Here is a 16,702-nt window from a genome sequence, read left to right on the forward strand (position 1 = left end):
CCCCCCGCCGCAGATCCCCTGAGCGACGGGTGCATCTTGCAGGTCGTAGTTGGCTGATTCTGACAGGCGGGAGTGTGCGGTGGCCACAGCCCTGCAGGGAATCCCGGGCCTCGGTCCTCTCAGTGAGGCCTGGCCATCCCCGGGTCCCAGTCTGTCGGGGAGCCTGTCCTCACTGTGTTTGGTTCTGGAACCAAACTCACACAGTCAGACTAATCCCCACTGCATGCATCCTTTCAAATATGGGGTTTGGAAAGGATGTGGGGAAGGCAGGGCTGAGGAAGGCCGTGGGTGTGTGCATACTCGTGGGTGTGTGCATACTCGTGTGCGCGCGCATGGGGGCACATCCTCAGCCGACTGTGATCCCAGGTGACCGGTTCATCACCTACCAGGACAAAAGAGCTAGAGAGGTAAAGGCATTAAATCCCACCAATGGAAGGTCGTGGGAGTTTGGACTTGATTCTTTTACTGCCAGGACATTGCAGGTGTCAGAGTGTAAGACAGAGTGGTGATCAGTGTTCTGGTTTCTTTTGGAAGAAATCTCCGAGGATGTAATAAAGGATTTCTAGGAAAGGCAGAGAGAGGGAGGGACGCACACTCACTGACACTTGTGAGGAGTCCAGCTGGATCGTCGGAGTTGCCTTTCCCAGAGCTGTGACCCTGGTGACAGATGGGGCACAGGGCTCCAGGCGGTGAGAAAATGGCCTGGGCCGGGTTGGGACTGAGGGGCAGCTGTCACCCTCTACCCGAGAGCCTGTGGGGCTGGAACAGGCCACTGGCCCGGGGTGGTTGTGTGTGTGCGCGCATGTGTGTAGACGCGTGTGGGTGTGGGCGTCCACACTGAGTAAGCTCAGCTCCCAGAGTAGGGCCATGGACACCAGGCCTCTCCTCACTCTGCTCCCTCCTGGCAGGTGGACGACGCTGCCATGGCCACTCCCGTTTTATAGACGAAAGTAGAATCTTAAGAGCAGGTCCTGGGGAAGCAGGTGCCTCAGCTGAAGTCCCCACTGGATGCTTGGCATGCCTCGGGCTGGGGCCCGCTCCTGAGGGAGCCCTCAGGAGCTGCGCCTGAGCAGGGCGTTGACATCTGGGTCTCAAGCACCCGGATGGCCCAGCCCACGTGCAGTGCTGGATTGCTGTATTTTCCTGGCTCTGCTGCGAGGTGCTGGGGACGGCGGGACCCACAGTCAATCCCTGCCCTCCAGGGACCAAGGGAGGGCTGTGCATGTCTGACTTCTTTGGCCACAACTCCTAGCAAGAAAATCCTTGGGTGATGGTCCAGTTCTCACCTGCACATGTGTAGGTGTGCGCGCGCACACACACCCAGATTATGTATGTGTTATTCATGTGAAACTACACTCCAAAGTCATCCCGTGTGTTGCAGTATTTTCTAGGCTTTCTCTGCTGCTACACTGTGTATGTGTGGTGCTGGGGATGGAACCCAGGGTCTCGTGCCTCCTGGGCCAGTGCTCCACGCCTGAGCCTCGTCTTCAGTCACTTTTTATTTTTTCACCTTGAGACAGGATCTCACAATTTCCCAGGCTGGTCTAGAGCTAGGCATTCTCTTGCCTCAGCTTCCCTAGGGTCTAGGATCACACGCGTGGGCCACTGTGCTTGGCTCCTGTTTCATTCTGTAACGCTGCCAGCAGCCCACCTCTCTCACCTCACACCCTCGGAGCAGGGCCTGGGCCTCCCATGTTCGAGGCGCCGCGGAGAGTTGTGTGCCCTTCGTGTATTGTCCTGTGCTGCTGGAAAAGAGCATGAGGAAGACTTACTTTGATTTGGAAGTCAGAGAAGTCCCCTGCTGAAGTGGGCCTGGAGCCGGATCCAGATGTGTGATAAGATTTCAGCGCGTGGCAGAGAAAAGAAGCCGATCACAGCCTCGGCAGGAGCAAAGGCCGGAGATGCCTGGCATGTGAGCCGCACTCCCTGCATTGTCATTTATTTAGTCCACAGCCTTTCTGGGACACCAGACCCCTTTATATCTTCATGTTATGAGTTGGAGTGTTTCTGGAGTAGTTAATGCCCAAGAAAAACATTCAGGTCAGAAACACAGGAAGATCCACTAGGTAGAGTTGCACAGGTTGCACACTGCACAAAGGCACCGAGTCGATGGACTGCTCACCTGGACATAAGCTCTGACCTGCACCTGCAGCTATCAGAAGAAGAGGGACCATTTTCTGTCCTCCCAAGTGCCCTGTGGGCTGGGCTGGCCCTGACTCCGTGGGAGGGGTGACTAGAGGGTCTGCAGAGGTGACCCCACAGAGGCCACACGGCACCAGCGGTTTGCACTTGGGCAGCCCCAGCTTGGATTGTCACGGTAAGTGGGAGGCCCCGAAACAAGGGTGCAGCCTGGACTGGGACAGGAGGGGTGGCGTCCGTGGGGGGCTTCACGGTGCGTGTGATGGGGATGGGGGACCGCAGATGGGTCAGCAATGGTAGCAGCCTTCGTGGGGCCAGATCCCAAGGCTCAGGGGAGGCCGAGGAAGGAGATCAGGACTCAGTCCCTGTGGCCCCGACTTCAGTTCTTGCAGCAGCAGTGCGTGTGCACGTGTGTGTGTGCACGTGTGTGTGCATGTGTGTGTGCATGCACGCGCGCACACATGACATCTAAATAGACATCCAGAGGCCCTGCCTCCCTCCCCCAACTCCCGAGGGCACCGCTCGGGTGCCAGCATTGCTGTGAGGTTGGCAGGGAAGAAGGACACCGCTTCCCAGCAGGTGCCGTGCTAGGCATTTTTCGTGCATTGCCCGTCCTCCCTCCAGCCCTCTTCTTTGCGGGATCTGCTGGAAGGCAGCATTCGGCGAACAGGAAGAAAGCAGGGAGGAGATCTCTGGAGGCTCAGGGCAGGAGGTGCCTTGGAGGGCAGCTAGGCGGCAACAACTCATTTCGGAGCTGCAAGGACAGCGTCCTCCACCCACCCCCGGGAGCCCTGCTGAGCAGCCAGAGAAACCCTGGAGATGAAGTGGGAGCCTGGTGGACTGTGTGGCCTCAGGGCCCCCTTGTCCTCTCCAGGTTCTTGACTGGAAACAGAGATAGCGTGGGGATACGCCATGGCGGTGTCCAAATGTCACATACCTGCTACCCTCTTCCTCTTCTTTATTTTTTATCAGTTAGAATGCATGTGTCTGCAAGTAACATAAAAACCCAAATAAGAAGGACTCAAACAATAGTAGAGGTGTTTCAATGGAACCATAGCCACCTGGAGGAAGAGGATCCTACATTTGATTTAGTGCCTTCGCAGTGTCTCCAAAGACCGGAGCTTTTTCTCTCCCTTTCATCTCCATTCTCATCATATTGGCTTTTTGGTTTGGAGCTTGTCACCTCCTGGCCTCCAAGTGATTGCCACAACTCCAAGCCTTACGTCCTCAAATGCAGACAAAGGCAGGAAGCAGTGCATTAGATACTTTGCCGAAAAAGAACCTTTCTCGGATCTTTCTTTTTTTGTTAATAAGAAAACAATCTTTCCCAGAAGGACCCCTCACCCCAGAAGGCTTCCTCTCCTGTCTCATCGGTAGCCCTGGGTCATGGGACCTCTCCTATGTGTAAGGGCAGCTAGGACAGTGATTGGTGGGCAGTCGGGGGTGGGAGTGCTTCCTGGGTGGCCAATGAGCAACAGCCACCACACTTCCCTCTTCCATGTGTTTGTCCCCCTGCTTCCAGGCAAGATCTGCAGCTGTGCCACCTCCCCAAAGCCAGCCTTGTGCCAAGCAGTCCGTCTTAGCCATGTGTGTGCACTGGGCTCCCTGAGAGAGTCTGGAAAGGACACTGCTCCTCCCACATCCACAGGTGAGAACCTGGCTCCAAAGTGATGGACTTGCCCGGGGTCTACACCATGCACACCCAGTAGGTGAAGTGCTGGCATGTAGACCCAGACAGCTCTGACTTTAGGGTCCCAATCTTTGCAGCCCTGGAGGTGGCAGTGCCCGGCCTATGGCCCTGAGCAACAGTGCAGCCCGGTGTGGTCAGGAGCACCCATCAGGCCCCCATTGCTAATGGGAACTGGGCCGAGGACAGCCTTTTCTCAACAAGCCCGGCTCTTAAGGCTTTTGTGCGGCTGCAGAGTCCTACTTGGGCTGTCAGAGCCGGATTTGTTTGAATTCCTCTTCAGTGGTCCTAACCCTCTCTGAATGGATACCATTCAGGAGAAGAAAGGCGAGGTCACACTTAGTAAATGCAGAAGAGCCACACACTACTGTGTTTTAAATTACACTTTTCTCCAGCCTCTTCTCCTCTCCCTTTGCACAGCTGCTGGCTTCCGCCTCGGCCACCTTGCCGGGCTCCATGCGTATAAAGTTGAACCTTGCGGAGTGCGGGTCACTCCCACCTGTGGGGCTCCGTCACAGCCCCCAGATGGGACCGGGGCCCTCGTGAGTGGGGAACTGAGGCCGTCAGAGGGGCCACATTGGCCAAAGCTACAGGAAGAACAGCCTTCCCTTTGCAGGGACCTAAATCCTTTCCTGAGATGATTATCAGAGCGGGCTGCAAACCACAGTGCTTTTATTTGCTCACTAACTTGAATTCATCAAAAGGTACCTGCTCCAGTTTCTAGACCCTCAGCTGGCAAGGCCCCTTGAATTGTTTCCAAAGTCCTGGAGGAAACTGTTACTCCACACACACATGCACACACACACGGTACCCCTGGGGACAGGAGGTGGGCAGTGCAGAGAGTTTATCTCCAAGTGAGCTCCGTCCTGTGGCCTGGATCCGCTCCTGTCAGCAAGCGCTGTCCTGTAGACACCAGAGGTCGCCAGCAGTGGAGAGAGCCTCAGCCTTTCCACCATAACTGTGGCCCTGCGGGGCCCTGGCTTGGGGCCACTTGGAAATGGAGCCCTGGAGGGCTCTGAGCGGATCCCACGTCATACCGAGGGTCAGGAGGGCATTTCACAGCCAGGTCCCTTGGTGGTGGCCGTGGGACCTGGCCTCTCCCCAGCTCAGCCTTTAGCCTCAGCCATGGAACAACCTTTGTAAAATGTTGCTCGGCCTCGGGGACCAAGAGGCCAGGGTATCATGGAGGAGAATGGGAGAAACAGAGGCTGGAGTGGAAAGAGAACTGGGCTGAAGCAGAAATGCAGGGCTGAATCCCAGCCTTTATTTCGCACTTACTGTGTGCGTGGAGCAGCCCCTTGACCTAGCACCTTTACACACGTGCCATGGGATCGCCCAGAGCTCTCTGGAAGATACAAGTGGATCCGCGTAAGAACTGCAGAGCAGCGCATTCGCACACTAGCATTTCACTGACGCCGCAAACCATCCTAGGAAGATGTGATGATGTCCATTTCACAGATGGAGAAACGGGACTCAGGTAGAGGGGCACGTGAAAGGTCGTGGAGCTACAGCCTAGGGGCACGGTGACTCTTTGCCCAGTTCTGGGACCTGTAGCTTCTGCAACCCCGGGCAACTGGCTCGAAATGCATATTTCCGGTCACTGCCCACATGCTGACCGTGGGGATGCTGGTGCTTTCAGAAACATTGCATCTGAAGGTTTCTCTAGGTTAACACAGATGCAGGTCTCATGGGATCCTGTTATTCGGTGGAGTCCAGTCCAGAGCAGAGTGGGCCAGGGAATTGGCATTTCTAACACATCCCCCGATGGGGCTAGCAGATATCGTCGGTCTGCAGACAGTGGCTTCTGTGGCAAAGATCACACACCAGAGTTTCCTGGGGCTTGGTTAAAATGCAGAGTCCCTGGCCTCTTCCAAAGAGTGAGCTACTGCAGGCCTGGAGTGGGGCCCAAGAACCTGCATTTCCACAGCCGTCTGTGCTGCTTCTGTGGCGAGTGTCTTGGCGTCACCCCAGGATCCCTCTTCCCAAGCCCCAGCGTGGACCCGCCGCCCCAGCTTCCTTTCACAGGTTTCGCGTCCCGTAGCCCTCAACCACCCATGTAATCTCCCACCAGCAGAGGAAGGGGCGTGAGGGGGAGACCATCTCTGAGCCTCCGCTCCTAAAATAAACCAGGAGTCTGGCGCACACCAGGCTAGGGCTGCGAATAGAAGCCTCCGCTCAGCCTGTGCTGGGAGCATAGGCCTCAGAAGCCCTCAGAAGGGCACTTCTGGGAGGCAGCCTGCAAAGGAGACCAGACTGGGTGTCAGGGGCCCTTCGATCTGAGGGCCTTGGGCTGTAGTGAAAGCTGGACTCCGGTGGCCCTTGAGCCTCTGCTGCAGTCTGCTGCAGTTCCACGCACCACAGGGAAGGGGGATCCTGTCCTGCAGATATGCTAAAGGACAAGGCTTGTGATCAGGGGCACTAAGGGGCCTTGAGGGGCTTTTAGTGGGGAAGCTGGGGTTGCTCTTCCTTCTCCCCACTCTCCTGCATTTGGTAAATATTCACCTACTGGGGGACACAACAAAGGCAGCCCCTGCCCCCCAGAACAGCCAGCGTAGTTGAAGAACAGGCAAGAAAATCGAGTCTGATGTCAGACCTGGGTTCCCAGCCCCTTCTAAGTGGCCTTGGACAGCCCGGCCCATCTGGAAATGGGGATCATAACTGTATCTAACCCTTGGGATATTAAGGATTCTGGGGATGTGATGGCAGGAGATTGAGGCCTTCCCCTGCTCGTAATGTGAGTTCTGCGATGATGTTACCAGTGGTGTGAGTCCTGGGAGCCCAGTGCAGGAAAGGCTTCCCAGCCTGGCCACCTTGGGCATTGGTAGCTGTGCTCCAGGGGCTGAGGCAGAGCCCTGCAGCCTCCTCCAGGGCTGGGAAGGCTGCAGGGACACAGGGCCAGAGACAAGGCTAGGTCTGATTTTGTATATGGTTTGGTGGCTGGTCTGTCCCTCCCATCACACTGCAGACTGCAGGAAGTTGCCATCCTAGGTGCCCACTCCTGCTTGGCTCTCATTGGCTCCCTACGGCTCGGAGGAGACGGGATGGAGCTGGGCAGAGGGGGCATTCGGTTCCATGGTCAGGGAGAAGCATGTGCATTGGCAGGAGTTAGAAATTGAGTGGGGTCACCCCACTTTGTGGCCTTCCATGGTCACTTCACGTCCCGGTCAGCAGTTGCCAGGTGTGAAGGTCAGGGTTATTCTCTTTCAGGTGGTGACTTTGGGGCTTCCTGAGGATCTGCCAGTGTTCCAAATGGAACACTCCAAAGCTGCAGAAATGCTGTCACCACCCAATATGGTGGCCACTCGACACGCAGGCTGTCAAGCCCTTGAAGTGTGCTTAGTCTAACCAAGGAGCTAATCTGTCATTTGATTTAATTGTAGTTCATCTGAATTTAAATGGCCGCCTGCCATGTGTGGCTACTGAGGGGACACAGAAAAGCTTTCTCCTCCCTGTGGTGCAGAATGGCGGAGCTGGGATCCAGGTTCAAGTCTCCATCGCCCACACCCCATGTGGTTCTGGGCCATGGACACCTTTGGGACTCTGGGGAACGCTGCGTTCATAGGTGACAATGACCACCTGTTTACACCGCCTCCCATTGCCCCTCTCTTGGCCTCTGACCTCTACCTCTTTTTCTGTCACCTGGTTACCTCTGCTGTTTGACTCACCTACAAATTCAGGGATGGCACATGGTGCTTTGAAATTGCCCCACCCCAGCGCGCCATTGACCGAGGCCCTCTCGGGTGCATTCTTTGCATTTTTACTATGCACCAAAAGCTGTTTCTGGCACGGTGGACTTGGTGCTGTGGACTTGGTGCTGCCCGAGGGCCAGGAACCCAACAGTACCCACCTGGGGCTGACCTTCCAGGGTGAGGAGACCAGACAGGGAGAGCAGGGACCTGGCTGCTTATGACATGTGGCTATGACACGTGGCTGTGATGAGGGTATCGCGGTACCGCCTAGGGACCTGGGGACTCTGCCCAAGTGGACCTGCTGAGGTGTGCTCAGGAGGCCAGTGTAGGTGACCTGGCCACGGGGCCCGCTGAGGCCACTGCCACGCCCAGGCCTGCAGTGGATGGGGCCTCAGTCATCTTCTGGCACCTGGGCCGCCCTAAAATGGGCTGTGCAAAGTCAGCCCCTCCTGGCCCTGTAGGACCCCCAAGCCCCAAACCCAGCGGATTCACCCCAGAGCGCCAGAGAGAGAGCACACGGTGGTCCAGCTCCTCTGGGCTAGGAGCTTCGGGAGCAGCTGTGCTTCTTCGTGCCAGGGGTTGTCAAACTGGGGTGGAAACAGCCCTGGGTTTTCCTGGCTGACACATTGAGGGTCTGAGTGATATTTAGGGAAGGTGATTTTCTGCTAAGAGCGAGATCAACGTCCTCCACATCATGGAGGTGGAAGTAAAAGCTTAGATCTCCAGGAATTACGGCCTCGGCTGGCAGGTGGCTGAGGATTCCAGGCAGGTTTGTTTCTTTTCCCTCCCTGTGTCCCTGTGTCCCTCCTACGTGGCCCATTTTCCTGGCTCAGCGATGGAGTAGGGTGCGGAACCTGCTCTTGTTCTCGGATCCGGGGTGCCCTCGGTGGTTGGGAAGGAGTTGTCCGTGATGGTGACGCCCATGCTTTCCATGTCTCACCGTTTGTGGAGCCCCTGTCCCCGGGTCCTCATGTTCCTTCCTCCTACAGGTCCCAGGAACCAAGTGCGTGGACATCTGCATTTCAGGGAAGGGCACACTACCCTGGCAAAGGGAGGTGGCTTGTCCCGGGGCACACAGCTGGTGACCAGACCTCAGAACCTGCCAGGCTTTCTGCAGTGGCACCTATTTGGGTGGCTCTCCCAGGGGACCGCCACCCGCAGCCACCAGAGCAGATCCAAGAAGCCCCTGGGGCTCCTCCCAGCCCTGTGGCAGGACAGACTTAGACTCAAGCGGTCCCTCACCTGAGCCAAAGCTGGAAAAAAAGCCCAACTGCCTGTGTATGTTTTGTGTTCCAGTGAAAGAACTAAATTTTCATTATCCTCATCTAGAAAACGCTCCCGCTGGCCACAATAAATCATCTTCGAGAGCCGAGGACAGGATGCAATTTGCTTCCGCGTGGAGTGCACATAGTAATTAGCTCAGAGGGGGAAGAAAAGCCAGCTTCTATTTCTTGAGAGTCTACAAGGACCACTCGGCTGAGAAATGAGTGCTTCTTCCTTCCGGGCCCTTCTCAGAGGGAGACCGGCTGGCTGGGGCCCAGGGAGAGGCCACCAGGGAGTCGTCCCTGCAGCTGCGCACATCCAGAGGCCAGGGTTCTCTCTGCCTCTTTCTGACCCTCGCTGCGGCCCAGCCCAGCCTGCTCCTCCCCTGGGCCAAGCCTGACTCCGAAGTCATAACCTTGCCCTCACAGGAAGGGGAGAGGGGAGGACCAGTGTTTGGCAAATGACCAGTCTTGGCCGTCCTAGGCCAGACACCTTGCCAGGCACTTGACAGTGGTCTGCTTCATTGTATCCCGAGAACTGGGGGTCATTCGCACTAACAAATAAGGAAATGGATGCTAAGAGAGGGCGAGTAACTACTCTAAATTTACACAGCACACAAGTGGAAGGGCCAAGGTAGAAACTTGAGCATTTCTTATCTGACTCCCCAGACCCTGCTTGCTACAATTTCCATACCCTTACCTGCCGTGCCCTGATTTAGAGAGCAAACAGAGAGACCTAAGACTCTGGGTGTAGAGGCTGAAGGAAGAAAAGATGCTCGAAAGAATGGCAGGCTGAGTGAAAAGGTGTTGGCTGAAATATCGGCTCTGCTCATTAGGCAGGTGTGAGCCCGGGCAGGTCTTGCAACCCCTCTGAGCTTCCAGTTATCCTCTGGAGGGTAAAATCTTGTCAGTGGGACCCCATAGTGCGTGTCTAGTTCTGCCCAGCGGGCAACCAGGGAGTTGAGTGGAGGAAACTGTGGGTGTGGTGTGTGGGCCACAGCCCCATTTTGGAGGTTGCTCTGCAGGCAGGGGTGGGGAGCATCAGCCTGAAAATGAAACTCAAAGGCTCTGGGAGTGGAGTCCCTGTCCTGGGGTGAGGTTCCCGAGGGAGGTGCCTCTGAGCTGTGCCGAGAGGGCATCTAGCCAGTGACACCCTGGGGCTCCTGCTCTTGGGGATTCCTGGGCCAGGCCGCGGTAGGCAGGGGCTGTGCAGGGACCGGAAGTCAGATGCCCTGGGCACTTACTATAACCAGAGAGAGAAAACAGACAGACCTACAGCTTCAATCCGTGAGGCATCGCGCAGCTCTGGGAAGACCTAGAAGGTGGCAGTCGCCATGTGGGAGCTGTGGTCATTCTGGGTCACGTAACCCACTTAGGGGGTTGGGTTCATAGAGGAGGAGGGTGCCCATGTAGGGTGGGTAGAACCAGGATGCACTCTCTGACCCCAGTGCCTGTCTCTGTCACCACAGGGGCTCCCCGATAAAGCTCAGAAATGCTATGGTCGTGGGCTGGACCACTGAGTTCTGTCCCTTTTTCCCTGTGGGCCTGGGGCCAGAGGTATTCACCAAAATCCTGAAGTCGTCCAGGGATGGGAAGCTCACTGCCTCCCTTTTCCACCTCCGGTGGCTCTGACTGTTAGGAAAGGCCTTCCCTTGGAGGAGCTTGTGCTCATCAGTCCTGAAAGATGTATCTGGAGGTGTAGGCAGAGCTCCCACTTGCAGCCTGGGAGTGGTCTCCTCTGACACACTGGGAGGAGTCTCTTGCTCCCCACCCCTGACCTCAGATGAGCTCGGGCAAGAAGCAGGTCTCTTGTGCATGGGAACTGACCTGTCCCCCAAGCCCCCACCCTGCGTCCTCCACCCTCCAGGACAAACTGTGGAGACTGGCCAGTGTCCCCTCTCTGTCACCAGCCCAGTCAAGGGATTATTCACACATTCCCCTCCCCTTAACTTTCTCACTCTTTGTCAGCTGGGTGTGGTGGCGCACGCCTGTAATCACAGCACTTGAGAGGCTGAGGCAGGAGGCTCACCTTGAGTTGGAGGCCAGCCTGGGCTCCACAGTGAGTTCAAGGCCAGCGTGAGCTATACATTGAGACCCTGTCTGAAAAAACAAAAAAATAGACAAGAGCAGAAGATTTGAGTGTTCTGGATTGAAAGAGGCAAGAGAGAGGCTGTGACCCCCAATGTAACACACGAGCCTTGTGTTGAATCCTAGTCAAATTTTGGTTCAGACACTGAAATAGCTGTGAAAGACACTTTGGGGACATTGAAGCACGCCTGGGTGGCAGATGGTCTGGAGGAATCGTCGTCACCTTTCTTAGACATGATCATGGCGACGAATTAATGTGGGAGACGGCGTTCTTTTGTAGGAAATGCATGTGGTGTGATAAGAAGGCAGGAATCGTGATTTTTGCAAATTCCTTTGCAGTAATTTCACAGATGAAGGAAGAAAGAGAGGGGTTTGGGGAGATGGTGAGGGGGACAGAGGGGCAGGAGCAGTGAGTGGATGCCAGACAGGCCAAAGGCCCTGGGTCCCCGGCCTCCCTGCTGACCCTTCCAAGGCCCAGCAGAGGAAGTGGTCTCCTGAGCAGCCCCAGTTTGCAGGGTGCCTGCCCTTGGGACGAATCTCCCCGTCCTCCCAGAAGCGGGCCTGCTCCTTCTAGACCTGCCTGGGCCCATCCCGGGTTGGGGCTGGGGTTTCTCAGGGGGACAGCATGGCTGTGAATGCCGCATCCAGCCCAGGGGTGCCCACTGGGCTGCGGGGACATCAGTGAGATGGGTGAAGGATGGCAGGGGCGTTTGCCACAGGCACCTTTGCTGCAGCTGGACCCTGGGGACTGGGGGCTGGAGGTGGTGGGGAGGGGCAGGAAAGGGAGAGGAAGGGGCAGTGGCTGGAGGTGAAAGGACAGAGTCAGGGAGGACAGATACAGTCTGGGCCACCCGGGTAAATGCAGGTGTTTTGCAGGGGTGCGGGAGAGCCTCAGGGCAGCTTCCCTTCAGGCCCTGGTGGGCAGCTGTTGTCACCTCCTCTACATAGGTGCTGGTGGAGGAGGCACAGAGACGTGAAGTAGCTTGCCTAGGTCACACAGCTCGTCTGCAGCGGGGGTGGGACATGACTGCCAGTTTGTGTAGCTCCTGCTCAGTGTGAGTGACCCGAGAAGTAGCTCCCGCCTGGGCAGAGCTCTGAGGCCTATAGAGACTCTGGGAGGGGCCTGGGTGGGCAGTGTTGGTGCTGGGGAGAGAATTTATTGTCCCCAACTGCCAGACATAGTTATGTGAGATCTGTCATTAGGCAGGGTACCTGGCTGGGCTCCCTCAGCCTCCAGGATCCAGAAAGAGCACAGAGTTCAGTGCTGCTCACAAGGCCCTGCTGCTGTCACTTCCTGTGGTCACAGAATGGAGTCCCACCCGGGAAGGGAGACCTGGGGCGAGGTGTGTGATAGGAGCCCAGTGAGGTGCTGGCAATATGAGGTTCTATAGAAGCTCCCAGGGCCCTGAAGGCCACCTGGCCTCTGGCCAGAGGGGAAGGAAAACCACTCCAGAGCAACAGGCACCACCGGGAAGCAAGGGTTGGAAGGAGCAACTGCTTTCCTGTGGCAACTGTGGCTTCTAGAATGTTCCACTGGGACCAGAGTGTGTCCCAGAATCTTCCTCTGATTGAACTTTTGCCAGGTCCCCAAGCCACTCATAGTATATTTATCTTCTTTCTTTCTTCTTCCATTTATCTTTGTTTTGTTTTGTTTTTTGAGACAGGGTCTTGCTATGTAGTTCAGGCTGGGCTTGAACTCACTCTGTAGCCCTGGCTGACCTCAGGCTCACATTGACCTTGCTCCCTACATCAGCCTCTGGGGTGCTGGAATTAGAGGCGTGTGCAGCCACACTCAGCATACTTTTCTTTGAATTGATTAGCTTTTTAAAAACGATTAGTCTTATTAACTGATAGTGTCTGTGAAATCGTGGATTTGGTGTGCACATTGTTTTTCTAATGAAAATTAAAATAAACACACAACTACTAAAATTAAAAACATTATCTACTACTAAAATTAAAAACATAAAGGCGCCCCGAGTGACCACCTGGGTTTCGGAGACCTGTGGTGCCATCCTCCTGAGGGGCCGAGTGGGCAGGGCTGGCCTGCGGTCACATGGTCCTCAGTGGTGCACCAGGCTCTGTCCAGGGCCCAGCATGACTTAATCCAGAGGTCGTGGGCAGAAAAGCCATGGGAAAGTCGTTTAGTCTCTGTGCAGGTGACGTCGGCAGCAGTGGAGATACCGGTGACAGTGATGGCAGTGATGTAGGGCTGAGCTTCTGGGGGCGAGTGAAGCTCTACCAGAATCAGAGGCAGAGATAACAATGGGTGGTAGCCTGCTCCCTTGCTCACAGAGGGACACCCTTGTCCCTGTCCCTGATGTTGGCATTGTTCTTCATCTGCGCGCGCGCGCGCGCACGCACGCGCACACACACGCGCGCACACGCACACACACACACACACACACACACACACACACACACACACACACCCCGCCCGCACCTCTTGTACTGAGCACACATTGTCCTGGAGTGGTCAGTTTGTCTATCACACGGCTCATTCCTTGGAAGTGAAAGGACCCTGTGATCTTTCCGGAAGGGAGGTTGGCGTGGCCACCAAAGCAGGAAATGTATGAATGCCCTTGTGCCAGTCTCTGTCCTGCAGGATCTTATTAGAGTCAGTCCTGTAGCACGGGCTGGGCACAGAGTGGGCCTGAGTTCTGCAGGCCCTGTCCTGACCCTTTGCCCTCGCCCTGGCTTCCTCATCTGTGTCCTGGAGGAGCAGCCCTGGCCCCAGTGCCCAGGCTCCTGGGGCAGTTGCCACCCCACCTGACTCTGTCTCTCTGGCCCTCAGATGTCCTGGCGTCCGCAGTACCGCAGTTCCAAGTTCCGGAACGTCTATGGCAAGGTGGCCAACCGGGAGCACTGCTTTGACGGGATCCCCATCACCAAAAATGTGCACGACAACCACTTCTGTGCCGTCAATGCCCGCTTCCTGGCCATCGTCACGGAGAGCGCGGGAGGCGGCTCCTTCCTTGTCATCCCCCTGGAGCAGGTAGGTGGCCCTGGGGCTTTGTGAGCGTCCGTGGAGCAAGGGAGGCCCCCACTTCCAAGAGACCTGAGGTCTCTTTCCAGCATCCCCAGCGGGTGGGGGGCTCTCGGACAAGTCACTGTCATCCCCACAGCACGCTGGAAAGCGCCTGTCTCCAAGATCAAGTCCAGCTCTGCAGTTCCTCATCCTAGTCTTTCATTTTGGAGCTGGAAGGATGAAGACCCAGCCATGGGTACCCTGGGCACCTGCCAAGGTGGCAGAATTGCAAATTTGTGGCGTCCCCCACTCTGAGGCTGGCAGTCACGACCTTCTCCCTCACCCCCCACCCACCTCCCTGAAGGTTTTCCACCCTCAGTTGCTGCTTGTGTGGATCCAGCAGATTAAATCTGCACAGCCCAGATCGTGCCATTTTTCAGCTGAGCCCCAGGGGAGGTCACATGCTCCAGCAGAGGGAGGTCGATCCCACTTGTTTATAGCTGAGTTCTCCCTGCCTCGTCTGACTCAGCCCACGCCCATCCTCCGCCCAGCCGCTCTGGGAGGGGTGTGGGTGGAAGGGACCCTGGGTCCCTGAGATGCACTGTCAGGGCCGATGCAGGGGCATTTTCCAGCCTGTCCTCCCCACAGTGGGGACACAGAGATGGGAAAATCTTAGGCCAGGTGGCCCTTCCCACCAGAGGGACAGCGGTGTGACCCAAGGACAGAGTCTGATATTGAGAGGTCTGACTTGCAGGCAGGATGTCTGGATTGGGCCACTCACCACCCTGGGAACCCTGGACTTCTCATCCCATCTCTCTGGCCCTTATTTCCCTGCAGTGGTAGTGGGATCATAAAGGCTCCTCGGCCTGCATCTGCCACAGTGACCTCAGGAGGGAAGGGACGTGAGAGCCACTTACAGGTCGCACACATGGGAAGGTGTCCAGTCACTTTCTTGGAGAGGTTGTCAGCTGTACTCTGAACTTTTGAAATGTAGCTCGCCTCCCCTCCTGAGCCAGATGGGCCTAGGTCTCTGCATGCTCATAGTGGCTCGGTTGCATGCATCTGCCAGGCCTCCAGGTCCCCCAGAAGTGGTGGGCTGGCTCTTATTGGGGTGCAAGCCCATGGCCAGTGCCCTGCCTTATTGCACTTTATGGCTCCCAAGTTGACAGCCAGTGCCTCACCTCAGAACAAAAGCTAATCCAAGATGGACTGAAGATCTATGAAAAAGAAAACCTGCTAGTGTTTTAGAGGTAAATGGAGAGCATTTAAAATATCACACCAATGTGGAAAAGCTTGTGAAATAGGACAAGACTCCCCCAATCAAGGAAATGATTAAAAAATTAGAATAAAGTTTTCCAATTATTAAGTTTCCAAACTAGAATGGGACACCTAAGCAGAGTTAAAAGGTGAGCAAGACACTTGAGCACAATGTTTGCAGTATATAACAGATGAAAGCTTTGTGTCCGGAATGCATAGAGTTCCAGAAGAGTCAAGAAGAACCTCCCAAAATGGACAAAAGATACACATAAGGGATTCACAGGAAACAAAATATATTGCTTAACCTAAGTAGTCAGAAGAAGTTTAAGAGTATAATCTTCAGTATCGCTGAGAGAGAGAGAGAGAGGGTGTTGGGGGGGGGAGTGCGTGAGCGCACAGTGACATGTAAATGAGGTGACTTGGTGACAACAGTTACAGATATGTGTGCAGGAACTGGGGCTCCAGCTCCGTGGGAGAGCACTGGGAGGCCCCCTGAGGCATTTGTCCAGTGGCTGGCCGGTCCCACTTCCCAAGTCTGTCCTCCAGAGCTGTTCCAAGTCTGTGTATAAAACTGCAGTCCTTTGTTGGGTGTGGGGTGTGATTCCAGCACTAGGGAGGATGAGGCAGATTGTGGGTTCGAGGCCATCCTGAGCTACCTGGCAAGGCCCTGTCTCACAATCAAAAACAGTGCAGCATTTTTTAGTATTTGACTTTTCTCTTTTTTTGGTACCGAGGATTGAACTCGGGACCTTGTGCTTGTGAGGCAGGTGGCAGCACCCCTGAGGTAAATCCCTGGCCCAGTATTTGACTTTTTAAAACAAACCTCAAGTTTTGAAATTATTTTGAACAGAAATTGAGTTCCTTAAGTTTCCAACCCTCCCAGTTTCTCCGAGGGTAGTGGAAGAGTTGTGTTGTCAGTAACCCTGGTGTACACTATGACAGGGTTTTGCAAGCACTTCACATACGGCAAAAAGAAAGCACTCCTTACGGGGTCAGTCGCTCTGTACCCACGGGACGTTCCTGGTACGTACGGATGCAGGTACAGTTCCCGTGTGCTTCCAGCTGCACCGGTCCACACTCCCTGACTCAGTCTGTGCGATGTGATTCCCCTCGAAAGTGATGGCCTCCACTAGTTCGTCTCTGCTTTCTCTCGTGGCAAGAAGTCTTCAGTTTATCCAAGAACTCAGTGAGCTGTGCCGCTGCTTTACAGAAGTGAAAAGTTGGAAAGCACCCACAGGTCCACCAACAAAGGGTCCAGCGGACAAGTGAGGGGGCGTCCCGGAAAGGGGTCCCGTGCAGTCATTGAAACTAATCCTGCGGAGCAGGTGCCCCAAACCACCAGCCTCGGCCTCTCTTTCCCCTCTTCAGTCTGTTAAAGATCTAAAATTTAAGTTTTAGTTCTAGGGGCCAAAGCTATCGACATTTAGCATATTCAAAATAAAAATGAAAGAATCTGAAAAATATGTATTTATTAATTCACTTGAAATAATAAATACATTTCATGTTCTCTGTTCTCCCAGCAAACATATATATATGTATGTATATGTATGTATATATGTATGTATATATATGTATGTATATATGTATGTGTGTGTGTGTGTGTGTGTATATATAT

At 55.2% G+C, this 16,702-nt stretch overlaps 1 protein-coding gene across 3 annotated transcripts in view; it reads left to right on the top strand.

Annotated features, from left to right (window-relative positions):
* Nucleotides 1-16,702, top strand: part of Coro2b (coronin 2B) — an 89,667-nt gene that overhangs the window by 27,335 nt on the left and 45,630 nt on the right. For 2 of the 3 annotated variants that reach the window (XM_033756007.1, XM_033756006.1), the window contains one exon: nt 13,657-13,857. In XM_033756007.1, the coding sequence (XP_033611898.1) occupies nt 13,657-13,857 (201 nt within the window). Of the gene's footprint in view, nt 1-1,978; nt 2,318-3,661; nt 3,788-13,656; nt 13,858-16,702 lie in introns of those variants that run through there. The other variant, XM_010643307.3, reaches the window with a different exon arrangement.

Source organism: Fukomys damarensis, unplaced genomic scaffold (genome assembly GCF_012274545.1).
Source record: "Fukomys damarensis isolate Sample0158 unplaced genomic scaffold, DMR_v1.0_HiC HiC_scaffold_25, whole genome shotgun sequence".
In the NCBI taxonomy this organism is placed as follows: domain Eukaryota; kingdom Metazoa; phylum Chordata; class Mammalia; order Rodentia; family Bathyergidae; genus Fukomys; species Fukomys damarensis.